This window comes from Callionymus lyra, chromosome 10, assembly GCF_982586985.1.
Source record: "Callionymus lyra chromosome 10, fCalLyr1.hap1.1, whole genome shotgun sequence".
In the NCBI taxonomy this organism is placed as follows: Eukaryota; Metazoa; Chordata; class Actinopteri; order Syngnathiformes; family Callionymidae; genus Callionymus; species Callionymus lyra.
The window spans coordinates 6,830,594-6,857,482 of NC_141827.1; the positions used below are offsets into that span (position 1 = coordinate 6,830,594).

The following is a 26,889-nucleotide window of genomic DNA, read 5'->3' on the forward strand; positions in this document are numbered from 1 at the left end:
CAGGATGTAGCAGAGCCTGCGTTTGTGTCTTTCTGTATCGAATTATGTCGTAATGAACGTGCTTTGCTTCCTCAGACCTGGCCGAGCCTAATGGGAAGCGTCAGTATGCCCGAAAGTTCCTGTTGGGTTTCCAGTTCATGCCCGCCTGTGTTCAGAAACCAGAAGGTCTCCCGCCCATCAGTGATGTCGTGCTTGATAAGGTGAGAAATATTTAGTTTATTTAGAAGTTTTCCTGCACAAAGAGAAATCGATAAATGTATTTGAAAACCTAAACATCCATTGTTTTATAGTGTGATTGCATCACTATATGTGATTTAGTGACATTAATTAGGTTTCTTGACAACCTGTGAGCACTTTAGCACAACTGTCTAACACTTACATTTAAGTTTAATTAACTTTGATTCTAGGCATCGGCCACATTTGCTGGGCTTTTTGCAAACCACCTTATAAACTATTTCTTTGTATAGTTGACAGTGATGTGGAAATGTTTAAGCCTAAATTCTTCATTTTCTACTCACTGTCATGTCGACTAAGTGTTGGGATTATTTTCAGAGTAATCTGTTTCTTTTTAGAGTCATAGAAAAAAAGTTTGTTCATTTTAATGTAGCGACTGGAGCTCAGTTGTCTTCGTCTTCGTCCAAAAAGACACTTAAAAACCTCCAAATACTGCTCGACTGTAAAGTCCCTCTTGTATTGAAGCCTCAACATGAGGAATTGATCCGAAAAAATGTAATAAGTCTATATTTTAAGATTGTTTTTAGCGGACGCTGCTAGGCTAGCAACCTAAATCTTGCAAGAGACACTTGCAAGACGGACGTTAAAGACGAGCAGTATGGAGGTGTTTGGAGGTTTTTAAGTGTCTTTTTGGAAGAAGCTGAAGACAAAGACCACTGTGCTGCAGTCGCTACATTAAAATGAACAAACATTTTTGTCTATAACTCTAAAAAAGAACAGATTACTCTGAAAATAATCCCTCTCAGTCGACATGAGTGTAGGAAATGAATGAAGTTTAAATTGTGGGTTAAACATCACTTTAACTTTTACTCTTCATCCCTGAGGACAATAGACGCACCTCCTCGAGGAAGGCCATGAATACCAGTGCAAATGATTATAACTTGTGGTGTGAAGATGCATAACCAGGGCTCTAAGATTGAGTCGGTCCATATTTCCCATCAATACAAATGATTTGTCCACGCCTTACCGAGTGGGCTGCTTTGAGAATGAGCTACATGTGCAGCACGTAGCATCAGACGCTAACATATGTAAGATGCAAACACGGTTCTGATTAAAATCACATTTCTATTATGTCACCGTTGGCTCCGCCAAGCGTTCCCGACCCTCCCCCCCCTATTTCCAGTCCAAAAAGAACAACCAGAGCGGCTCATTAATGCGGCTCACAGTTTGAGATCTTTGTTGAAGAGTGAACACACAGATGGTGAAAGAAAGATTGTCTTCCCGCCGCCACCCACTTCCATTCCTGCGTCTCTCTCCCCGTTCACATCTGGATCAGCTTCACCTTCCAAAGCCCTGCTGAAGAGCACGTGTCAGGTGTTCTTCACACACTGTTGACGGAACAAAGGGTCTGGCGGCTCCACAGAGTCGTCCTGACTCTGTTGCCGTGGTCTTGAGAACGTTGCCCCCTGCTGTTGGTATCACTGCGCGCGCGTGACGATGTGTTTTATCGTGTGTCGCGCAGATGAACCAAAACAAGCTGCCGCCTCGCGCCGTGGACTCCAGGGTGATCTCCAGAGGACCAGACTTCACGCCCGCCTTCGCCGACTTCGGCCGACAGATCACCGGCGGACGAGGAGCACCTGTGAGTCGTGACTCGAACTTCCACTGCCTTTTCTGAACTCCTTTTGAAACCTGCAGCTTCAGAATGAGCCAGTTTGTGGGTTTTAATGTCAATATTTGTCCTGCGAGCACGAGAGGGCTTCCCTGCACACGACCGCGCTCCTTGAGTTGGTTTCAGAACTTTAGTTTTTATTCTCTTCAACAAGTGACAGATTTAAAGATGCCAGAACTTTCTGTAGATGAGAAAACGTGGAAAACAAAGGGATCAACACGGAAAGCTAAAAAGATATAAAGACAAATAAACAATCAGAAAGTCATTCTATAGTTTACTGTGTCACAAGGAATCTTATTAAAACGTAGTAATTGTATTTATTTTAAACATTTTTTTATTAATTAAATGCAAGAACTATAGTTCTTGAGAGAGATTTCTTGAAAAAGGACGTTTTATAGAAACAATTGCAGTCGATGAGAAATGGTTTAGAACTTATGGAAAATAAAGAGGAAAAAGAAAAAGATGAAGATTTATTAACAATATGTTTTGATTCTTATAAGAAAGTAAATGAAGCAATAACGTGTTTCTATTTCTTGTATTTCTCTCAATTGTGTACTGCGTCATACATCATGTAATGTCATTATTTTTCCATTTAGAAAAACCTTTTTTTTTAAGTTCCAGGACTATAGTTTTTATGTCTTGAACAAGAGAGATTTATAGGTGAGAAAATACAATGATTTACTAAAAAATAAAGATGATCAACACAGAAGAGTAAACAGAAGAATAATGAAGAATAAATAAAGAATAATTCATGTTTCAGTTAAAGTATCTTCTGTTTTTTACGGCCTTATAGTGAGATTAATCAAAACTAATAATTAGTGTAATGAAATTTAGGTTAAGATAGAACTTTATTGATCCTTCAGGAGGTCTCCTTCGGGAACTCGTTTTTTTCCAATTCGACACAGCAATACAGCAATTATTCATAAAAATAAAAACAAGAACAAGAGAAATAAAGAGAAAGAACAAGTTGACACTTATTATCTTATTATCTACGTATTAAGATAAAGAACATAGATCAAAGACAAAGGATACAAAGATTACAATTTATTACCAGTTTAAAACGGTTTTAAATAAAAATTAGTTTATTGTGAAATTCATGCTTTAAAATAAAATTCTTGCCTTAGAGAAAATATAAATTAAAAATGAATAAACTTGTTTTTGCACCTGCTTTGCCCGTCAAAAAAGTTTTGCTGTTTATAAACCAGCTAATGTTCAAAAAGCTAACGTGTGTTAAAGATGATTTGCAACTAAAACACTGACAAACACGAATGCAATATTGTAGTTAATTTCCACTGATATGAACCACATTTGTTTGATCCTTCAGATGCAAACAGAGTCACCTGCTGCACAGCACCACGCCCAGGTTTGACACTTTAGAAACACACTTACACGTTTTGTAACAAATTCCTGGAACATCTTAAAACCACTTAAAAAGCCGTATTGTGTCCCAATAAGTCCCGGTTGTGAGTCTGTCGTCAAGAGTGTAACGCTCGTCTCCATCTTCAGCTCATGAACATGGGGCCGCGACGGTTTCCTGCCCGGAAGATCATCATGAACCTGGGCGTGACGGAGGAGGTCCAGCTGAAGAAGTCCGAGAACGCCTGGAAGCCCGGCCTGAAGAGGGAGAACTCTCAAGACGACCCGGACACGATGAAAACAATGGTAACGTTTCCACATACACTGATTCTTATCTCTTTATCAATCAGCTCTTCGGCTTCACAAATGAGAAATAAGTTTAAAAAAAATAGTTTAAAAGTATTTGTATTGAAGAGTTTTTAAAAAGAAAACATCCTCCATTCTCAGATTTCTAACTTTTCATTGTTTCTGTTTATGATCACATAAAACAAGGATCTGCAAGTTATATCATTATATTAAAATAAAATCTATAAGTTCAACATAAAATATGTAACTCTTACCTAATGGATCAATAAAGTTATATATTTCTACTTGGACCAACAGGAAAAACAACGATTTAGCGATTAGCATCTACAGTTAGAATCCACAGTTAGCTTCTACAGCTAGCTTCTACAGTTAGCTTCTACAGTTAGCTTCTACAGTTATAATCTACGGTTAGCTTCTCAGTTAACATCTATGGTTAGCATATACAGTTAGCATCTATGGTTAGCATATACAGTTAGCTTCTACAGTTAGCATCTACAATTAGCTTCTACAGTTAGAATTAACGGTTAGCTTCTCGGTTAGCATTTACAGTTATCATCTACAGTTAGGATCTATGGTTAGCTTCTCGGTTAGCATTTATAGTTAGCATCTACAGTTTGCATCTATGGTTAGCTTCTCGGTTAGCATTTACAGTTAGCATTTAGAGTTTGCATCTACGGTTAGCATTTACAGTTAGCATCTACAGTTTACTCTTTGAGTGTAAAACATGAACCACTGGAAATGAATGTGATTTCCTTCATCAATATTTAAGAAGCTCAGATCTTACGTTAGACACTCGTCAAGTTGAATTGAACATAACGAATAATAATAACGCATGTAGTTAAATTAGCAGGTTTACAATCCAGATTATTATTTATTATGGTGAATAAACCATAAAAATATCGACTCATAATAGGCTTAAATATGTCAACAATGGTATATTTCCTGACGGTTTCCTCAATAAAGCGAGTGATTGTTCTGGTCATCAGGTGTGAGATCTGCCTGTGAATGACATGAAAGTGAACTAAATAAACACATAAAATAAACTTTACCTTTTCATCGGTGATATGTTCTGTTCTACAGATTATTGATATTAAAATATTCGCTCCAGAACCAGCAGAGTCTTCGTCCGTTATAGCTGAAGTTAGACCGAGATCACAGACGGTCCAACTATTCATGTATCGTCTGATATGACCGTTATTTCGGGATGATTGGCGGCGTTTGTTTGTGACTGACAGGTGGACAGTATCATCTTCACCTCCTTATATGGTCGTTCATGGTTGTAGATTTGTTCTAATGACTCATTACCACGAGCTGTTCTCACTAGAATCATCAAATACTCACAGATCAGATCCGGTCCATGAATCCGGAGAAGGTTTCTCTTAGCGTAGACGTTTACGTGAAGATCACGTCTTGTCCTCGACACTTACAAGGAAGTTTGTTTCTCCTGCAGGATCTTCTCAGGAAGGTTCGCAGCATCTTGAACAAGCTAACGCCGCAGAACTTCAACCAGCTGATGAAGCAGTTCACGGGCCTGACCATCGACACGGAGGAGCGGTTGAAGGGGGTCATCGACCTGGTCTTCGAGAAGGCCATCGACGAGCCCAGCTTCTCCGTGGCCTACGGGAACATGTGTCGCAGTCTCGCCACCGTGAGTTCTCTCAGGGCTTCATGTAGAGCAGCACTGACACACTCAACCACACAACGTATCAAGTTCCTCGAGTTAAATCTCAGATTTACTGTTATTATAAGTAAGTCATTTGTATTTATATAGTGCTTTTCCAGACCAGGGTCACAAAGCGCTTAAACAATCAAAACAATACTAATAAAAAAAGTATATACTTTAAAGGTCAAGATACTGGGAAGTGATCCAGAAAATCAAGGAAAAGCCTGAACAAATGAAAATGTCTTAAGATCTCTGTATAATCGTTAACATTCATAATCTTCTGTTCCTTATCTTATCTTGATCTCTGGCCGAGTCACCTACGGAAGTATTTTAGTAACATTAGAATTTTGAATGGTTGAATTTAACATTATAAACTTTGATGTTATTTTTATTTAAACGTTTTTTAATTATTCAATAATTTCTTTATTTAAAGATTATTATTTATTCACATTGAATAATTCTATTCAAGTAATTCTTAAAAGGTTGATTTTGATGTTGTTTTTCCTGATAATTTACTTTAAAAATATTTTTCCATTTATTTTTTATATACCTATTTTTGAATTTAATGAAAAATAAATCAACATTTTAATAAAAATTGTTTAAATAAACGAAATTTCAATAAAAACCTCAATTTGAAAAAACAAATTCAACCACTCGATATTCTGATGAGTCATTGTTATGCTTTCATAGTCCCCACATTACCGTACATTAAATTTGATTGACACTTCATGTTCAGTACGGCAGTCGAGGGAAACATGAATGAATCTTTGAAACTGTCTCGTCTGCAGCTCAAAGTGCAAAAAGCAGACAAGTCCAGCTACGTCAACTTCCGAAAGCTCCTCCTGATCCGCTGCCAAAAGGAGTTTGAAAAAGACAAGATGGACGACGTGGTGTTCGAGAGGAAGCAGAAGGAGTTGGAGGCCGCCGCCTCGGTACGTCCGTCCGTGACCCACGGGTTCTGATCCGGATCATCGTCGAAGCTCGACTCAACGCTCGCCTCTTCTCCTCCGCAGTCGACGGAGCGCGAGCAGCTGCAGCAGGAGCTGGAGGAGGCGAAGGACAAGGCGAGGAGACGATCCATCGGCAACATCAGGTTCATCGGCGAACTCTTCAAGCTGAAGATGCTGACGGAGGCCATCATGCACGACTGCGTGGTCAAGCTGCTGAAGAACCACGACGAGGAGTCTCTGGAGTGCCTTTGCAGACTGCTGACCACCATCGGCAAGGACCTGGACTTCGAGAAAGCCAAGGTGAGTTTTCAAGATTCCTCCCTTTGGGTGATGATGGAAATATTAAACGTCTTCCTGTGTACCAGAGAAGTACAGAAGTACATCTTATGGAAGTACATACTTACTTACTTACATCGGTGCCATCAGAATATTGAACATTTTAAATGTTGAAACAATGAATTAACTTTTGGATTTTTTTTTAATTAAGCATGAAATTATTGTTTTTTTTAATGTTATTTTAAGTTGTTATTTAATAATTGCCTTTTATAATTTCTATATTGTATAAGTCATTTATAATGATAGCATTTTAAATATGTTATATTTTTTAATTGAAGCTTTTTTTTTCTTTACATATAGTTTATAATTCTTCCAATAATTCAAAATACACTTTTTAAATTTATAGAGATTTGTAGATATTCTATTTTAAAGTTTATTTTGGATTAATAGAAATTAGAATATCTATCTAATACTCTATGTATATATATATTTAAATCTAGAAGATAAATAGAAAATATTAGATTTTTTTAGAAATGGTTAAAAAACAAAATTCATCCTTTCAACAAATGATTAAAACCCAGTGACGACTGATATACGTCAATATTAAAGTCCTGATAATCAATAGAAAATGTCATGTGACGAACATAAAGTCCAGCAGCGTCTTAACCACGGAACGTTGCTTTCTTCAGCCGCGGATGGATCAGTATTTCAATCAGATCGAGAAGATTGTGAAGGAAAGAAAAACATCTTCTCGGATCCGGTTCATGCTGCAGGATGTGATCGACCTGCGATTGGTAAGTGATTCCCTGCGTGAACGTCTCCGCCTCTAAGATCACACCTCGACGGTTGATGAACCTGGTCTCCACAGCACAACTGGGTGTCCAGGCGGGCCGACCAGGGCCCCAAAACCATCGAGCAGATCCACAAAGAGGCGAAGATTGAGGAGCAGGAGGAGCTGAGGAAAGTGCAGCAGCAGCTTCTCTTCAAGGACAGCAAGAGACGACCAGGTAAGGGAGGAACTGAAGCGGAGATCTGCTGTTTTTTTCCATCATCTGATTAAAACGTCTGTTCGTTCTCCTGCTGCAGATCCTCGTGAGCAGAGGGAGCAGCGAGTGCAGCGCGAAGAGACCTGGAACACTGTGCCCATGACCAAGAACAGCAGGACTATCGACCCCAGCAAGATCCCAAAGATCTCCAAGGTGAGCAGGACTAGGATGAGAGTCGAGGTGAAGGTGCGAGAAGTTCATGACTTCCTGCTCTTTATAGAGATGGTTTAAATGCATACTTGAATAATTAAAGTATTTGAAGGTATCTGTGAGTGAAGAAGACATTTCTTCATTTAGAAATAAAGAAAAACGGTCTCTATTAATATATATATATAACATTTCCTCCTTTTTGTTAGTGCTTATCTATCACTTTGATTGACGGTGATCAATATACTCAAAATACTACATTATTTGTACAACATTTAATATCAAAATATGTCTCAGTATTTTACATTTTATTAGATGTTGAGTTTGTTTTAGCAAATAACAATAGTGCAGATTTTCCCAAAAAAAGTTCAGTTTGATATATTTGCACTCAAAAGAAAACGAAAAAACAGCGAGTTCTGGCCACTTGTGTTTTAAATTATCATCTTTAGCTGAAGCGCTGGTTTGGAACAAAGTGTCTCTTTTGTGAAGTTCTGCTGGACTGAGCCTCGAAAACAAACGCTTCTTTTACTCGTCTTTACTGAGTGAAGACAGCGCCCCCACTGTTGATATATGGCATTGCTATTTTACACAGAAACTCCAGGGCTCCCCCTGCCGGAATAATCGGAAGCTTCTCATTGTTACATAAAATGAATCGGATGATGTGATTAAAAGCAAAATATGTTCTATTAATTAGCCTCTACAAGTTCTATTTAGTTTAAAAAGCAGTTTATTGTTATTTTATATATATTTTTAGCTCGCATGAAGAACAATAAATATTAGAAATTAATGAAGTCAGGTCAGAAAAAAAATATTTAAGGAAATTAAGAGTAAGATTATACCTTAATGAATGAATACATGGTATTGCATGGTAATCGAGCCTTTATAAAATATGTAATAATTTACATACAAATACAAATAAAGCCAAAATTAAAATGGAAGAAACGACAACACTGTAGTCAAAAATAAGTAAAAGATATTATTTCTTATATTCTACTTTTTTTAATTATTATTCTTTTTGTAGTAAGTTGTCACATTTTACACGGATAGCCATAGAAAAATATGATGTATAAATTACTATTATTGTACGGAAACTTGTTTTGACACAGCAGCAAGTTAGGGAAGTATTAAACGAAAGTGCAAATATTTAAAATAATAATAATATTCAGGTCTATATTTGTTTTTATCACAAAACATAATAATAAAAAATATAATTTGAAAAGAAAACGGTAGTAGTTAAGGAACGTAAAATGAACATAATATTCTGATATATTTCTTATATATTTTCAATTTAATAAAATGAATGTAATGTAATTTAAAATGACAAAAGCAAATACTTTTTAAAGACCAATCAAAGAATCTGTTCCATTTAAAGAATCAGATAAACTTTCACTCGATAAGTTCTTCTTCTTTGTCTTAAGTTCCCTCTGACAGAATTAATCCGGGAGGTTCGATCAAACCACATTAGTTTTTTCCTCTCCTGACTGTGTGAACTCTTTCTGCAGCCTCAGATGGACGAGAAGATCCAGCTGGGACCTCGAGCTCAGGTCACGTGGGTGAAGGGCAGCAGCGGCGGAGCCAAGGCCAGCGACTCCGGTGAGACCTTCTCCATCTTTATCAGAACGATCATCGACGCTCATGTTGTTGTTTTCTCCTCACAGCGGAGTTGTCGAGGACGGGCAGCAGCCTGAACCGATTCTCTGCTCTCCAGTCGTCTCAAGTCCCCGCCACGCCCCCTCAGAACCAGGACTTTGACTCGAGGAGAACACTAGGAAGGTAAAGTGGTGTCCATGTCCTAACACTTGTGTTTGTCAAGACTAAATATTCATCCTTTTTTCTTTTTTCCACCTCCTAGCACTCGCAACAGTTCAACGAGGGAGCGGAGCGAGAAGCCACTGATTGCTGCTCCAGCATCTTCACGGCAGGTGGCCTTCATGAGAGGCGACAGTTCCAAGGAGCTGGTGGAGAATCAAACACCTGAGGTGCCACGACGAGACCGAGAGCTCGCCGAGCCCCGCAGACCCAGCGTGACTGAAGAGAAACCTGAGTGCGAGCGAAGCAGAACGACAGGTACTTCCTGTTTTTATCTTTTTATGGAAGATGATCATTTTATATACATATTTATACTCGTTTGTCACGAGGGTTAGGCTCGTATTAAACATATTCCTTGAATTTAATTTTTCACTCGTTTCATTTAACAACATTTATTTAAACTTCCATTCCCTTCAATCCACATAAAGAGCCACATCCCTCCCAAATAACGCTGACATGAACAGCTCCCACAATGCTTTGCCGCCCAGCCAGCCAATCACAGATCACTTTAACTATAGTATAGTAGCGCCCACTCAGCGGTCTCTAAATAAAGCAGTGTGTAGAAAAGGTTTCATGGGAGTTCACTGTTTTTGTTGGAACCGTGGTTGGTGCCGTAATTATTGCTTCCCGATAAGTTCCGTGGTCGTGTTGCTTATCTGTTTATCTGCTGTTCAAATAAGTCAATAATTACAGCTTTCTTTGTTTTTGACGACATCTTTCTACAATGAATTGAATTGGACACGTGTGTGTAAATATAAACTATAAGTAATGCTTGATCTGAGAAGAAAGGGTAAAGATGACTGTATTATTTTTCCATTGGTATTTCATATAAGCCTTTGTTTCCTGGTGTAACTGAGCAATTATCAACGGACTAATGGCAGAAATCCTGTTTCCAGCAAAGGCAGAAGTCGTGGCTGAGACCCCGGGTCGATCCGGGCTGTCAGAGGAGGAGCTCGAGAGGAAGTCCAAGTCCATCATTGACGAGTTCCTCCACATTAAAGATTATAAGGTGAGAAATGTTGTTTTGTTCGCCGCGAGATGCGTTGAATAAAAGTCAAATTAAAGCTGTTGCTGTGTGACATGAGGGTTAATGGTGTGATTTCAGCACCACAGTCTGTGCTGACGCCCAAGAAATGTAACTGCAGAATAATGTACTTCGAGATATGAATTATTCAGTTTGTCCATAATCGTTTTACCATTGATCCGTTTCAGAGGTCCATGAGTTCCAAAACATATCATAAGTTGATATTTATTCTTGTATTAAAAACCTATTGTTGGGCAGATAAACCTATAAAAATACAAAATACACTGATGTCCTACATTGACAAAGTGAGTTATAAATATAATCCTGAGATGAAGACTTCAATAAGACGTTACACAAGATTCACTTCCTCGTTCGTCTCTAACGCTGCATCGACCTTGACGCGTCCCCTCTGCAGGAGGCGGTCCAGTGTGTCGATGAGCTGGATCTGGGTCCACAGCTGCACTGTTTTGTGCAAGTGGGCGTGGAGTCGACCCTGGAGCGCAGTCAGATGGCACGGGACCACCTGGGTCAGCTCTTCTTCCAACTGGTGCAGAAGGGAACCCTGCCAAAATCCCAGTTCTACAAAGGGTCGGTAGTTGTTTTTTTTCCTCTAATTAGGATTGGATGGCAAATGACCTTTGACCCTTGCTTTCAGTTTCTCCGAGATGCTGGAGCAGGCGGACGACATGGCCATCGACATTCCTCATATCTGGTCGTACCTGGCGGAGCTGCTCAGCCCGGTGCTGAAAGATGGATGCTTCTCTATGAGAGAGCTCTTTAGGTATCCACTGGTGTACTCTTCCAACATCATCTCCTTCACTTCAATGTTCAAACATCGTCGTCTCCTTCACTGTCGCTCTTTCTCTTCGCAGTGAATTAAGCAAACCTTTGCTTCCTGTTGGAAGAGCTGGAATCTTAATGTCCGAAATATTGCACATACTATGCAAACAAATGGTGAGAAAGTCTAACGTTCATTTCATGTCGACATCATCACAGGAAATAAGATACACAATCCATTGATGCGTCTCAAGTCGCGCACTTCTCTGAGTGCACTGCTTTACAGTACACTGTAAGACAGTGCACTTAGTTGTGCAGTGAGCAAATTTGGACAGTGTAGTTCTGTCTCAAATCACACACTTCTGCTACACACTTAGCTTCTTCTTCTTCTACTTTTTAACACTGATTGTAACTCGTCGTTGAAACACCATCACTGACAGCGCTTTTCACCAATTGAAACAAGTTATTAAGTTGTGTTTCATTGTGTTATTATTGTTGTTTTGTGTAAAAAAGTGTGTTTTCTCGAGACATTTACATCAGTATCTGCTCCGAGGACGCGTCGTCACTGACGTAGCTTCAGTTTAGCTTCATCTACATCACTAAGATGGCGGTTGTTAAGTGTGGAAAGTGTCCATCGATCCACACTCAATTTTCTTGCCATTTGAGTGCTCATTGCACACTACATTTTCGCACACTGCTCACCAGGATGCACTTGTGCACTCAAAATATTAAATGTAAGTGTGCGATTTGGGACACTTTGGAGAAATTTAAACATGTCAAATGTGGACATGGAGTTCTACGTAGTTTATTAACAGTTTTTTTTGTTTTAATTTAGAAAATAATTACATAACAACTAGAATCAAAACAGCATCTTAAAGTAAATCCAACACTCGTGCATGATATCATCTCAGTTGTTTGTTTGAACATCCAGAAGGAACAATATTGTGAATAGATCGGCTGGTTTGGACTCGTTCAGAGACGATGTGAGCTCAGTCATTCAGGAGAGACTCAGTAAAGAACCACTGCTCCCATCAAGGGAATCATGTTGAAGATGCTCTTGGGATCTTCCTACTGGGAGGAGACCTCGGGACAGACCCAGGTTACATCAGAGAGACTATGTCACCTGCTAGGCTCGAAAGCACCTCAGGAGTCTCCCAGTAAAGCTCCGGGTCTCTTTGCTGCAGCTACCCCTGCGACCCAACCTGAACAATGATACATGTCACGAAAGAAGCTCCTTAAAACAAATGATCTTTGGTTTCATACAAGACTGATGATGATTTAAAGTAAACACATTAATCCAATATATTTAAAGTCATGAAGATCCATGTGATGGTCAAACGAGCTGCAGAACCATCAGGTCGCTCACAGCGCTGTGTCTCCACAGAGCCATAGAACTGTGGGTTCTTTGTGGAGAGAATCGAGCCTCGACTGGACCGACTTCCTACCGGAGGGTGAAGACGTCCAGGCTTTTATCTCGGAGCAGGTGAGCGACGACGTTTGGACGCTTCATTTTATTATCACTCGCATCTTTCTGTACACGACACTAACGTGAAGGTCAACACGTCTTTGTCACCAATGAAGCTGAATGTGTGTTTTTGTTTTTATATTCTTGACAAAACATAGGTAGTTAGACTTTATTGATCCCTCTGGACCTTCTGGTCTCCTTTGGGAAACTGTTTTTCCAGAACACAGCAAAACAGACAATAGATCATAAACAAAGTTTCTATAAAAAGAAAGTACAAGCCTGCAGTTGATTCAGAACTCTTCACTGGCTTCCAGTTTCTTTCAGGATCAACTTTAAAATTCTGGTTCTTACTTTCAGATCTATTCATGGTCAGGCTCCTCCTTATATAACTTATATGATCCTGCCTTACACCCCAGCTCGGGCTCTGAGGTCTGTGGATCAGAATCTACTTATGGTTCCTGAACACGATTCAGAGAAATCCTTCCAGACTGTTGCTCCTAAGCTTTGGAACCATCTCTGTGTTTGATGATCTACTGACTCCTTCAAGAAACATCTGAAGACGTTTTTATTTGTTCAGGCTTTTCCTTAATTTTCTGGAACTCCTGTTGTGTTATCAGTTTTATCTTGATCTTTAAAGTATGTACTTTATTGAATATTGTTTTGATTGTTTAAGCGCTTTGTGACCCTGGTCTGGAAAAGCGCTATATAAATAAATATTACTTACTTACTTACTTACTTACAAGACAACACAATCTTAGTCTAAAGATAAGGAACATAGATCAAAGAAAAATAACAAAGACAAAGGTTAACATACAATAACATTATTTTTTCACTTCACTTCTGCCCTAAACTCGGAGTTAAACAGTAATAACACGAGGAATGAATGAGTCCCCGAGTCGATTAGTGTTGCATCATGGGAGAAGTTCGTTCACTCCATCTGCTTCTCTGTTCACTGATGACAGTGTTCATCATCCTCTGAACACTGTCATCATGTCTGTTATGTTACACGATAAGATTCAAATAAACACTTAAAGTTTTGACCGATCGTTCATTTTTTCTCTCGTTGAAACAGAAGCTTCAGTCCGTCTTGTCCGACGACGTCGAGACGTCCTTGTTAACAAGTGTTGTGTCTGCGGAGGACCTGGGCTGCCAGCTGGAGAGACTCCTGGAGGAGATGGCCAGTGACGAGAAGATCTTCGACTGGGTGGAGGTGAGACGCGCGTCAGAGCTCTCGTCGACAATCATGGAGGCAAAGATTGAGGTTTAGTGCAGAAGTAGTTCTAGTCATGAGTGCAGCTTTGTTCGGTGGAAACACCTGACGTGAAGGACATGAGAGTTTAGAGGTCAAAGAGACAAATCCACGCTGTGTTGAAAAACTTCTGCTGAGATCACAGTGGTTGATATATTGAATTATATTTTAACTCATTTAATGGGAACTTAAATATATCCGTTTAATTTTCTGACTCGTGGGCCTCCTTTCATTCTTTATCAACCTTTCCAATCTGTCCGTTCTCAATGTTAATACTGTTAAAAACATGAAATCATTCAGAATGACTCGCCTTGTAAAGTATTACAGCTGATCGTGTCCCAACCCTCGTCTCTTTCCTGCTTTTTTTTTTATTATCTACAGAATCGAAGATTCACTTTTCTCGTAGGTAAAGTTCATTGTTTTGCATCGATCATTGAAGGTGTCGTGAGACTGAGGGACTCACCGATTGGCTGAATTGAGGGCGTGTTTTTGTCCACAGGGGAAAGAGGAACGATGGAGGAGGAGTTGTTGTTGTTGTTGAACAGAATGAGACGACAATCATTTCGTAAAGTTATACAAACCACAGACATGTCACGCATTTATTTAAAAGGCCACACTTCCATTTAAATCAGAGGTCGTTTAGGTCTGTGAACTTTCTCATCTTTAAGATGAAGGATTTATGTTTGCAGCTAAATCTGGACAAAACTGAAACTCTGGTTATTGCTCCTGATGTTAAAGCTTTCAGTGAGTCAGTACTTGGGTGACTTAAGTCAGTAAAACTGAGAAACCTGGGTGTTGTATTTGACAAAGACATGTCTCTTGTTCAACACTGAAGAAAACTGACCAGAAACTATTTCCTTCAACTGAGAAAAATCTTTAAACTCATTAAAATGATGTCACAACATGATCTGGAGATTATAATCCAGGTGTTTGTATCTTCTCGTTTACACTATTGTAACAGTTTGTTTTCATGTCTAAACAAGAAGGATCTTCTCGCCTGCAGTTGATACAAAACTGCAGCGAGTATTCTGAGCCGCTCTAGTAGAATAACTCCCATTTCAAGAACTTAACTATTCATGGTCAGACCTTCCATCAGTGATCTGATCCAGACTTACACCCCAGCTCGGGCTCTAAGGTCTGTGGATCAGAATCTACTGATGGTTCCTGAACTTCAGGACCAGAGGAGAGAAATCCTTCCAGACTGTTGCTCCTAAGCTTTGGAACGATCTCTGTGTTTGATGATCTACTGACTCCTTCAAGAAACATCTGAAGACACTTTTATTTGTGCTTTTTCTTGGCTTCATGTCTCAACTGAAGTTGGACTTTGTCACAATAAGTCTTGGTTATGAGGACACATTCGACTCTGGACCACATGAATAAAATACACTAGTATCATCTCACGTCCTCTTCATGTTTCAGGCAAACCTGGATGAATCTCAGACCAGCTCGTCTTCCTTCCTGAGAGCCTTGATGACGGCGGTGTGTAAAGCTGCAGTGAAAGGTAAACAACGACGTTTAAAAAGTGGACCCGCGTCATCTTGACCCACTGTGGACTGTCTGCCCTCAGACGAGAACACCAGCTGTCGGGTGGACACGGCCATCATCCAGAGAAGATTGCCCGTATTACTCAAGTACCTTAACTCAGACACTGAGCGACAGCTGCAAGCACTTTATGCACTTCAGGCACTGATAGTTTCCCTCGATCAACCTCCAAGTAAGTCCTTCATCTCAAGATGATCATGATGGTTCTGATGGTGTGAAGATAAGAAGTCAAAACGTCCAACAACATCCTCTGATCGTTTAATCTTCTGCGTCCCGTAGATCTTCTCCGGATGTTCTTCGACTGCCTCTACGACGAGGACGTGATCTCGGAGGACGCGTTCTACAAGTGGGAGTCGAGCAAGGACCCCGCGGAGCTGCAGGGCAAAGGCGTGGCCCTCAAGTCGGTGACGGCGTTCTTCACGTGGCTGCGGGAGGCCGAGGAGGAGTCGGAGGACAATTGACGAGCGGCGCCCGGGACTCCATAGTTCAACGACTTCCTTTTTAGAAACAAACACTTCGGAGCGACGCGGCTGTGAGGGACGACTTGTTCGCGGCTGGATTTCCTTTTCGGTTTCTGCGGTACGGTTCTGAAACTTGCTGCCATTTTGAGTTTGAATCCCGATGGCAGAAGCACTAAAAGAAAAAAAAAAAAAAAAAAAACCTGTATTATACATAGAAAATATTTTTGTTTTAAAATTTAACTTTTTTGTTACTTTTTAAGAAAAAGGCTTAAAAATACATAGGTTATGAAACTGTTTAATTTATTATTTTTTTAAGGACTGCAACAATGAGACGCGAGGACAGAAATAACAATATAATAATTATAATAACAAAATAATAATTACCGATAGCCTCCCTTGGATTCTACGCTGTTTGCTTTAAAACAGAGAACCACGACTTTATTTTGGGAAGCTGACACAAAACGACAAAAAAAAAAAAAGAGGAGTGGATGCACAGAAACTGTTGACGTGTGACGGGAGGATCGGAGGTTCTGAACATGCGCCTCGGGAGAGGTGGACGTATGTATGCATCGCCACGACGACGCGAGACGCCGCAGAACTGTCCGGCGCAGAGCGAGCGGAACACGAGCTTGAAGAAACAACAACTGGCCAAGGACGCTGATCTCGCTTGTAACACTTCAGAACCAACTAAAGCTTGTAAATACATTAAAGACAAAAGGTATTTAAAAAAAAAGCTGATTCTTCTGATGTGAACGTGTATCAGTTGATGTTCAGAGTTTCGTCGAAGGCCGACGAGATCTCGTGGTTTCAGTGAAACTCTCGGTTCGTTTGCATTTCCACGGTATGGTGATGTCATCAGCAGGAGACCCTCCACTGTTCTCCGTGATTCTATCATGACACGTATTTACTTAAGATCTTCAAGATGTGATTTGGGAACAAATTTGTCTTTTCAAACATATGTAAATGTTCATCAATCAAGGTTTAAAGCTTAATTTTTACTTCATATTCAAAAATGTTCGTCTGATCTTATTTTAAAAGCAGTATATTTAAATAACTATATCATTGTCTTCATGGTTGAATGTAACATTTCAAATGTTAAAACTTTCTTTGGAAAGAATTTTTTACTAGTGATTGTTTTTTTTAAGTTAATAATTGGATTCAATGATTTCTTTAAAGGGGTGAACTTGGTTGTTTTTTGTATCCATCATTTACATTTTCTAAATTGTATATTTTTTATTAGTAGCCTTTTAATTTAAATATATAAATATCAGTATAATGGCGCCAAAATACGATATTAAATTTAAAAGGCTAATATAAATATATTGAATATATATATATATATATATATATATATATATATATATATATATATAGGAATGAAAATATCAAACTAATCATTTAAAAAAAAAAATTAATTAACTTATTAAACAACAAAAATCAACCTTTCAATAGACGAATTATTTTATTGAATCGTTAAAAATAAGTGAGTCGATACTTTACTTTTTTCTTTAAAAAAAAAAGTTTCTGGCGGGTCCGACTTGACTATCTTCCATTTCCTGTATGAAGACGAAGAACTACATATCCCGTGATGCTTCGCATCAAACACGTACCATCCCTCACCCGGATTTGTAGTCTTTAACCATTTTATTTTTTTAAATCCGCCTCGTATTTACTTGAATATCAGCGATAATAGTGGTTTGTGGTTCTGGTTCTTGTTCACTTCAGCAGCTGCAGGAAGAAAACGACGGAGAAGGTTTGGTTTTATTTTTTCTATTTTTTTTTTTTAAACCAAAACAAAAGAAACTCTGTGATGCGTCGTCCGCCATGACAGCCGCGCGCGCTTACGTTTGTCCCCGGTGACGTCAGAGCGAGTGCGAGGGGCGGGGCCTGTAAACAAATCGAAATAAAGGGTCGTGCAGAAAATTGTCGCCCGAATAAAATCCCATTTCTCTCGGATTAAATCAGGTAAGAGTCGTTTTGCACTTCCGCGCGCTTCCCCCGCGTCGTGCACGGTAGGTGCGTGTTGTGCGGGCGAGCAGGAGTTTTTCACGGGATGCGAAGCGAAATGGATTTTTTTTTTTTTATCCACCGCGACGCCATCTCTGTGTCGGAGCTCAAACACACACACAAAATGGCGATGATTCTCCTGCTCGACTCGTCTTCCTCGAACTAGGATGTAACGCTGTGTTCGCGCGCGCACACGCAGCCACGTTGAGAGGGGTCCCGCAGATGTGTTCACGCGGGGGAGAGCTGGTGTCTTTTGTCTGGCGCGGACCAGGCCCGGATGAATGAAGGAGCCGCCATTGCATGAGACGCAGCTGCTGTTCAACTTTTGAAAAAACGCGTTGCTTTAAATTCCGGTTTGTTGTGGTTCTGACTTGTGCAGCGAGACTCCAGGTGTGATGCCGATCCGACGAGCAGCAGCGACTCCCAGCAAGGAGAAGGCCCCTGCCGCTGCACCAGCGGAGAAAGGTGAGGCCAAGGGTCGTCCATTAAAAAAAGACCAGAAATCCCAACGTGCCGTGAACGCATCACCGTCACACACGCTCGCAGGAGCTCCAACAGTTTTTTACAATAAATACACTTTTATTTCGTGAAAGTTTCTCGAAAGTTGTAACTCTTGCTGATAATACAAGTTCCTGAAGATCCTAAAAAGTATCAAATACGTTACAGTTATGAATCTAAAACGGTTCCTTAATGTAAATTTAAAATGTCGCCTAAAAAATACGTGAAACAAAAAGTGGAAGATTGTGTGTTGGTTTCAAATCTAATACCACATGGTAACCGTTTATAAATAAAAATGTTTTAACAGAATCACAGTTGCAGAAATAACCGATAGAAACCAGTTTTAATCTCATGTACTTTACTTCGTTTGAGAAGTAACTGACCGAACAAAGTTTGTTTTTCTTAAACGATCAAAAGTGTTACAAGCCTCTGTGTTTAGTCCATCAAAATCATGCATTAATACTTTATATTATATGTATTTATAAACTTCTGATAGTTTTAAATTACATTTTTCAAATTCTATTTCTAGTTATTCATGTTATTCATAGTATTAAGAGGTAAAATGACTGCTTTATAGTGGACAGACCAAGTGAATGGAGTCTGAAACCTTTCACTCACAGATGAGAACCTTTCACTCACAGATCAATTAAATTCTTTGAACGTTTGTCTCTGAGCTCAGTTTACAGCTCGAAGCTCTACTGAGGAATAACACCTCGAGGTATTCCCTTAGATGTGTAAATTCAAATGCTGTTCGTAAACAAAAACTATGTTTAAGTAAGTAATTTATATTTGTATAGCACTTTTCCAGACCAGGGTCACGAAGCGCTTAAACAATCAAAACCGCATACTATTGTGTACTGGGGGCTTAAATATGTCTTGTTTGTATTTCTTTTGAACTACATATGTAGTTCTGTACTTCTGTTTGTTTTCAGTATGTGATGTGATCTATACATGTACTTTATACATGCAGCAATTTATAGAGGTGTGTATTGGCAAGAATCTGGTAGGATGCGTATCACGATACAGGGTCAACGATGCAACATATAGTGATACTTTAGTAACAAGTATATTTGTGTTGTATTGTCGAGTACTTGACTCTGGTGTTGTAGTATTTACAGACCACATGACTCTTGACGAAGTCGTAACTGCATTCATTTGTTTTCAAACCAAAATATGTTCAAACATCAGCTTTAAAAGAAGCTGGAGTCACTGTATCCTCTCGTCCCCAGTCTTCACACAGTTGTTATTGTTCCTTTAACTGTGGGGGACATAAATACTGCTGTTAAGCATGAATCAGCAGTGATGTGTTACTATGCAACGGCAGATATTCTGAAATTGAATTTGTCAAAGTTCATCAAGTATCCCAGTATATTTGTATTCTTGACAGTACACACCCCTATAAAGTACTGTACTATAGTGTTTTAAAGTTTTGTTGAAACTTTTGCTTCACTCTGACACCTTGTCTCCTGGTGTGAGAACTTCCAGGAGAACCTGTGAATCTAATTTAAGGGGGTCACCTATAGTGGTGTCTGTAACATCTGTCCAGTGGTGTGACCTTGGATTCAGATGTCGATCCAAGCGTCATAAGTTGCTTTGAATAAAGTCTTTCAACAAGAATATGATGCTGCCCAAGAAACTGCTAAATATCTTCATTTTAACTTGACAATGGTTGATCGTTGGATGTGATTCCAGAGCCTGTTGCCGCCGCAGAAGAGTCGCCCTCGACCGACGAGGAACAAGCCGAGTCCTCGGCGGCAGCACCGGAGGTGGAGAAGGATGCGGAGGCGGGTGAGTCCAAGCCCGTGGAGAACGGCGAGAAGGCCGAGGAGGACAAGGAAGGCGAGGGAACTGGGAAGAAAGGGTGAGTCTCAGCCAGCAACAGGTCTGCAGCAGACAAGGATCACTGCGATATTTCACTCTGATGGCACTTTTATCCGTATGTCCTTACCTCCGTCGGACGACGGCAGCGGCTCCTCCGACTGTTGCAGTCTGTAGACCAACTGTCTCGTGTGCACCAGGCAGTCACGTGATCTTCCCGCATCCGTCGCCAACATATTGATTTCTTTTCTTACCACAGTTGTCGTCGCATATAAAAGTTTTCAGTTCACTTTTTTTTAACTTGTAGATTTTTCACGATTTCATATCGTTGTCTGTGGTGAACACGAGTGACTCAACAAGTCTCTTTGAGTTCAAACACTTAATTTAAGTTATGGTTTGAGTTTAGACGACAAACTTACTCTCGTCATTGACTCAAAGTTCTTCAATTCTATTTTGGTGTTTTTAATGAATTAAGGAAAACAAAAACATTCTTAAAACTTAACCTACAAGACCTACAAGGTAGTCAATTTGTTTCTTCACTGTTCATATATATATGTCGAGGCCTCATAATCCCTCCTTGAACTCTTTAAATCTTTCCCTAACTTTCATTAACACTTTCCACGTTCTAACACGGTTTACCTTCAAAAACCTACAACCATGAAATGATGAATGACCACTTAAACATTACAGCTCCTCTGATGGCGCTGCCTCCCCACCCTCGTCTGTGACGTCCTTCTTTTTACACAGAACTAAAGATCCATTTGTTTTGTAGTGTAGCTTCTCCTTTAGCACGTCCAGCAGCTCGACCTTTGACCCTACAGTTAGCATCTTCCTGGCACTTCGGATACAGTGTTTCCAAGACATGGAGGATTTTTACTTCAATTGTACGATGAATACACTTCAAAATAACAGTGGATATGGATACAGTTTGAGTACATGTTCTACAAAGTAACTGGACTCCAGACCCAGTGTCATCTGGCCCTTTAAGACATAGACGGTGGCGCTGACCCGGTCAAGATGCAAAACACAGCCGGCCGATTAATACCCTAAAGTTTATACATTTTACTTAAATATGCATCAATTTTTAGAGGCGTGTATTGTCAAGAATCTGCCGTAGGATACAGGGTCAACGATACAACATGTAGTGATACTGCAGTAACAAGGATATAGTTGTAGTATTGTGGAGTACTTGACTCTGGTGTTGTAGTATTTACAGACCACATGACTCTTGACGAAGTCGTAACTGCTTTCATTTGTTTTCAAACCAAATTATGTCCAAATATCAGCTTTAAAAGCTGCTGGAGTCACTGTATCCTCTCGTCCTCAGTCATCGCTGAGGTCTTATTGTTCCTTTAACTGCGGGGGACATAAATACTGCTGCCATCTAGTGGTCGTAAGTTTAATTGCAACACAAAAATGAAGAGAGGCGAATATATGCATGTTCCTTGTTAATCGATACATATCTTTATTGAAATCTGACCAATAAAGATGATTCTAAAGCCATCAAACCCTGTGGCCTTCAGCTAATCTGGTTCCACCTCCCGACGCTGGTCCGGGATCACAGTGTATTCACTCATGACACTCACTCTGGTCACTAAGGCCGATGTTCTGAAACTTCATTTTGTCTTTCCGGTGGGTGACAAAGTGAGAAATGCAAGGACTGCGAGGCCGGACAGTGCGCAACACACTGCTATGTTCTCCTACCAAGGTGAGGATGTGAGAACGATAAAGGGTGGCAGCCTTCACAGTGAAATATCGCTCGCTAGAACCCAGTCGCGTCACTGAACCTGATCCTTCTGACAACAGGCTGAAGGACGGCTACAAGTATGAGAAGGGAAAAGCCAAGAAGGTGAAAAGGACAATCCCTGCGTGGGCTAGTGTGTCCGCGAGCAAAAAGCTTCCCGTTACCAACTATGCAGGGACTCAACACAAGGTGGATAACATCCTCGTGGAGGCCGTGACGGTGTGTACCAGTTAGAAGGACCTTCTACCTCCTCGCCCTCGCTTAAACTCCTGCTCCTCCCTCACAGTCCTGCACAGACAGAACCGGCATCTCCTACCAGTCGGTCATGAAGTTCATCCTGAAGAAGTATCCCGGGATGGAGCTGGACAGGAAGAAGTTCCTCATCAAGAAGGCGATGAAGAAGCACCTGGAGAAGGGCACCATCAAGCAGGTATGTTCCTCCAGACACCGCGTGGTCTTCGTTCTTCTCACGCTCGTGGTTTCTTCTTCTTCTTCAGCTGAAGGGAAAAGGTCTGTCCGGGACCTTCACCATCGGGAAGAAGCCCAGCGCTGCCAAGGTAGGGGTTTCGGCAGTGGGTGTGTGGTTGTCCCCGGCTAGCTGGGACAAGTCAGTGCATGAATAAAGTAACTTTATGGTTGAATCTTTGTCCTGCAGAAGAGTCAACAGAAGCAGGAAGCTCTGGGCGACGCCCTCCCGCTCATCATCACTCGTCTGTGTGAACCCAAGGAGGCGTCATACACCCTGATCAAGAAGTACCTGGAGAAGCATTTCCCCGACTTCAACATCGAGCGCAGGTGAGCTTCAGAACCTGTTTACGTTACTCATCGTTGCTAGAACTTCTTCATTTTACTTTATATTTTCTATAGAAGTAGATCTGAATATTTTATATTTTAACAAATGGGATGTGTTTTTTTTCTTCCAAGCATTTAATTATTATTGCTTCAATATTTCTATATTGAAAAGTTTATTATTTTTATTGAATCATTGAATTCAATAATGTCGATATAAAGTTGTTTTTTTTAATGATTGATTGAATATTTTCTAATTAATTAATTTTATACATGTTTATTTTTACCTGTTTTAATTGAAATTTAAAAATGTTGGTATAATAGTGTCACCATTTTTGTATTAAATAAAAAATATCTACAGCATATTTTTAAATATTAATATAAGAGTATCAAACTCTAATAAAAAATAGGGCTATTATGGTGGTTTACAACTGTTATTAAAGTAACTGAATACATTAAAATGTTTCTTTTCAATGTATGATTATTTCTTATATCATTTTCAATAATCATTCAGAAACTTTTTTAAAACATTTATTGAAAAAACAAATTCAAAGTTACAATATAAAAATGAATTCAATCATTTAAAAATATGTTTCTATACTTCCATGTTTTCAATAAAAATATAAAGTTTCAACATTTTAAATGTTAAATTAATTATTCTGACTCTTGCACACCTTCACTGTGACGACGCCTGATTCACTACCAGGAAGTTACCTGAACACAACTTCCTGTTCAGTGTTCAGAGACTAAACTACACAGTTTGACGAACAAGGTTCTCTCTCTCGCCTCCTCAGACCAGACGTCCTGAAGTCGGCGCTGGTGAAGGCGGTGGAAAAAGGACAGTTGGAGCAAATCACTGGAAAAGGAGCCACAGGAACTTTCCAGGTGAGTTTCTCTCTCGGTCTCTCCGGCGCCAGAATCCACGGTTCGCCTTCAAACGCGTCTCGTCGTCGCAGCTCAAGCGCAACAACAACCAGGCGTCACAGAAGAGCGGCCCGTGGGACGACGCCCTCCAGGCCGCCATCACTGCCATGAACGAACCCAAGACCTGCAGCACCACCTCGCTGAGGAAGTTCATGCTGGACTCCAACAAGGACGCCAAGGAGCATCACCTGAGTGAGTGTTTGAGATGCTGGAAAGATGTGAGATGAGAAAACATCTGATGAGAAACATGGTTTCCACCTTCAGTGAACAGCTTGAGGAGGACCCTGACCAAGTGCAAAGTCCTGGGCTGGATGGAGCAGATCTCCGGCCACGGCTTCACTGGAACGTATCGGCTCTGCTTCCCCTTCTACCCGAGGTCGGTCACCGCCTGTCGATGGAAGACGACAAATGCTCCGTAATTCAACTGGTTGTTGCATTAAAGTCCTTCTGTTCCCCCTGCAGCCCCACCGTCCTGTACCCCGACAAGTTCAAAGAGCCTCCACAGAAAAACACCCCCAAACGCAGGAAGACGTCGGACTCTTCGGACGAAGACGAGGAGTCAGAAGAAGAGGAAGAAGAAGAAGAAGAAGAGGACGACGAGGAGGAGGATGAAGAGTCTGAAGACGAGGCTCCAGTTCGTCCAAAGTCAGTTTTGATTATTGATTTTTGAAATAACCAGCAGTTTGTTACTTCCTCGCCTCTAATGCTTCTGGGTAATTGATGACGCCTCAGATCATAGTGAACGTTAGTCGACAAAATACTTTGTAACCACATCTTTGTAGAAGGTGCCAAAGAGTTTAGAAGAACCTTTTTGATACTTTACAATGTTTGATGATACTGTAGTATCGAGTATATATGTGTAGTATTGTCGAGTACTTGACTCTGGTGTTGTAGTATTTACCGACCACATGACTCTTGATGAAGTCGTAACTGCATTCATTTGTTTTCAAACCAAAATGTGTTCAAACATCAGCTTTTAAAGCTGCTGGACTCACTGTATCCTCTCGTCCTCAGTCATCGTACGATTTCATTGTTCCATTAGTTGCAGAGGACGTAATGACTGCTGCCATCTAGTGGCCAGGAGTTTAATTGCAAAGAAAAATGACAAACACCATGGATATTTAATTTTTAATTGTGACTAAAGAATTTATTTTAAATTTAACTTAAGTTTATTGAAATAAAATGGCTCTAATACAAATAAACTATGATTATAAAGCCAAGAGAAAGTTGTACTAAAAGAATATTAAACAGTTCTGTGGATTAAAAATGTAAATTAAATGTATTTATTTAGATTTTTGGGTGGTTTAACACTTTAAATTCTGAGGCTGCGTTGATGCAAACATTACACTATTATACCAGACTTTGTTGACGATTTAAAGGGGAAGAAAAGTACGATATTGATCAAAACTTTATTGATGAAATACTCATGTCATGTTGCTGTGAGGAGAACAAGACTGTTATAATAATGAAGCTCGACTAATCGTTGTGTTCAAACCTCCAGGCCGGTCCAGAGAAGACCTCCCCCTAAAGCCCGGCGTCCTCCCCCGGCCAAGAAGCCTAAAGCCAAAGCCGTCTCCAGAAAGTCTCCGGTCAAGAAGGCGGCGGCGTCGCCCAAGAAGGCCACGCCCGCCAAGAAAGCCACGCCCGCCAAGAAGGCGGCGCCCGCCAGCAAGCCCAAGCCCGCCGCCGTGAAGAAGACGGCCAAGCGAGCAGCGGCCAAGCGACCGGCGGCACGAGACGCCTCCTCCGACGAGTCCGTGGGTCCCAGGGAGACGCCCCGGAGAGGAGGCAAGCGCCCCAAGTACACCGACGACGACGAGGAAGACCAGAACGAGTCCTCGGACGAGCCCGAGGTCAAGGAGCCGCCGCGGAAGCCGACCAAGTCTCCCGCCAAGAAACCGGCGACGAAAGCCGCCTCCAAGGCCGCGGAGTCGGCCCCGTCACCCAAGAAGGGGGCGAAAGCGGCGAAGAAGTCGGGGCGCAAGAGAGGCAGGAAATGAGACGCCGCCAAGAACTGAGTTCTGTTTTTTATTATTATTTTCCCTGTTTTCATGGGGCGGTAGTTCTTTTTTTATGATTTTTACGGTAGACTTATCTTACAGTTCAGGGGGCGCCGAGGTCCAGCGTGTGCGTCGAGTCGCGACGACAAACACAATCACAACTTGAGTTACGAGTAACACATCTTTTCTACTCCTGGCAGCGCACACACACCGTCAAGCTAACGATTAACATCCACACACACTTAATTTTGTATTTATTTAAAATCAAACTCTTCTTTCCTCGAAGTTTGGACCTGCAGGTGTAGCTCAGAGTTGAAGAACGCATTAATAATTCAGTCATTGTTGGGTTTTTTTTAATTGGAAAAAAAAGTCTGTATGTGTGTCTTTGTAAACATACATTTTTTCATTCCCTCACTGCTGTAATCAACAAATGTGTTGTAATTAAGAAAATGGAGGATAGTAGCCCAGACACGACCCTGCATGCATGTATTCCCTGTGTTGTTCAGCTTTTTTCAAGGTCATTAATAAATGACTATATTTGTAGCTCGTGTCCTTTCTTGGGTTTGGAGAAGGAAGTGGGAGGAGCTAGTTTGACGGTTACTGACTGAACAGGAAGTTGTGTTCAGGTGACTTCCTGGTAGTAAATCAGGCGTCCAGCATCATAGCTTAATTTACCAACAACTAAAATCTCTTGATATTAGATAAACATTTTTTTAATTTAAGTCATTGAAAATTAATCCCAAGATGCAACATGTTGCTCAACCATTCCATTGTCTTCATATTAGTGAGAAACTCTGTCTGAATAATTTTGAATAATTATATATATATTGAATAATTAAACATGTTAATCAGTAGAAGCACCACTTCAATAAATAAAAATATAAACCCTTATTAATTAAAATAAAGTGTTAAATTAAGTCGAAACTAAAAAAACCTTATTAATATAAATATTATGTGACTTTTTTTTATTATTCCATTGCAAAACAAACTGTCTTTAGTAAATAAACGTTCAAAAAAAGAACTTTAAAATAGTATTAAATAATTTGAAGACCGTTTTTCTTTAGCATTGAAAGTCAACAGAAAAACAAACACAAGAAAACAAGCATCTTTATTTCACCGCCCTGCATGAGAAGTTACACGGTTATCTTTATTTTAGTGTACATGTTGTCGAGGCCCAGACTTATCATATATC

General features: G+C 40.3%; 2 protein-coding genes across 12 annotated transcripts in view; both read left to right on the top strand.

Annotated features, from left to right (window-relative positions):
• Nucleotides 1–16,622, top strand: part of eif4g3a (eukaryotic translation initiation factor 4 gamma, 3a) — a 51,713-nt gene extending 35,091 nt beyond the window's left edge. For 7 of the 10 annotated variants that reach the window (XM_087801385.1, XM_087801386.1, XM_087801387.1 and 4 more), the window contains 22 exons: nt 76–200; nt 1,697–1,816; nt 3,171–3,209; nt 3,353–3,508; nt 4,959–5,156; nt 5,960–6,103; nt 6,185–6,421; nt 7,087–7,191; nt 7,266–7,404; nt 7,484–7,596; nt 9,093–9,183; nt 9,249–9,363; nt 9,443–9,657; nt 10,296–10,408; nt 10,839–11,011; nt 11,079–11,204; nt 11,296–11,377; nt 12,585–12,683; nt 13,738–13,875; nt 15,334–15,415; nt 15,482–15,628; nt 15,736–16,622. In XM_087801385.1, the coding sequence (XP_087657511.1) occupies nt 76–200; nt 1,697–1,816; nt 3,171–3,209; nt 3,353–3,508; nt 4,959–5,156; nt 5,960–6,103; nt 6,185–6,421; nt 7,087–7,191; nt 7,266–7,404; nt 7,484–7,596; nt 9,093–9,183; nt 9,249–9,363; nt 9,443–9,657; nt 10,296–10,408; nt 10,839–11,011; nt 11,079–11,204; nt 11,296–11,377; nt 12,585–12,683; nt 13,738–13,875; nt 15,334–15,415; nt 15,482–15,628; nt 15,736–15,917 (2,939 nt within the window). In that variant the 3' untranslated portion in view covers nt 15,918–16,622. The remainder of the gene's footprint in view (nt 1–75; nt 201–1,696; nt 1,817–3,170; nt 3,210–3,352; nt 3,509–4,958; nt 5,157–5,959; nt 6,104–6,184; nt 6,422–7,086; nt 7,192–7,265; nt 7,405–7,483; nt 7,597–9,092; nt 9,184–9,248; nt 9,364–9,442; nt 9,658–10,295; nt 10,409–10,838; nt 11,012–11,078; nt 11,205–11,295; nt 11,378–12,584; nt 12,684–13,737; nt 13,876–15,333; nt 15,416–15,481; nt 15,629–15,735) is intronic. The other 3 variants (XM_087801390.1, XM_087801394.1, XM_087801393.1) reach the window with 1 other exon arrangement.
• A 1,136-nt stretch (nt 16,623–17,758) lies between these two features.
• Nucleotides 17,759–26,240, top strand: hp1bp3 (heterochromatin protein 1, binding protein 3). Of its 2 annotated transcripts, XM_087801141.1 has the most exons (13): nt 17,760–17,882; nt 18,304–18,389; nt 20,115–20,283; nt 21,886–21,948; nt 22,047–22,203; nt 22,271–22,414; nt 22,482–22,541; nt 22,640–22,779; nt 23,568–23,658; nt 23,730–23,889; nt 23,962–24,073; nt 24,160–24,342; nt 25,199–26,240. In XM_087801141.1, exons 2-13 carry the CDS (start codon nt 18,320–18,322, stop codon nt 25,695–25,697), a joined length of 1,848 nt encoding a protein of 615 aa, XP_087657267.1. In that variant the 5' UTR covers nt 17,760–17,882; nt 18,304–18,319; the 3' UTR covers nt 25,698–26,240. The 2 variants fall into 2 exon arrangements, with proteins under 2 accessions (XP_087657268.1, XP_087657267.1); XM_087801142.1 differs by lacking the exon at nt 21,886–21,948 and having other exon boundaries at nt 17,759–17,882.
• Nucleotides 26,241–26,889: the final 649 nt, after the last annotated feature.

Bases quoted from the DNA above. Each gene is read 5' to 3' on its own strand.
- hp1bp3 (XM_087801141.1), top strand. From the start codon at position 18,320: ATGCCGATCCGACGAGCAGCAGCGACTCCCAGCAAGGAGAAGGCCCCT. The intron at 21,949-22,046 runs GTGAGGATGTGA...TTCTGACAACAG, and splicing joins TGCTATGTTCTCCTACCAAG to GCTGAAGGACGGCTACAAGT. The intron at 22,415-22,481 runs GTATGTTCCTCC...CTTCTTCTTCAG, and splicing joins AGAAGGGCACCATCAAGCAG to CTGAAGGGAAAAGGTCTGTC.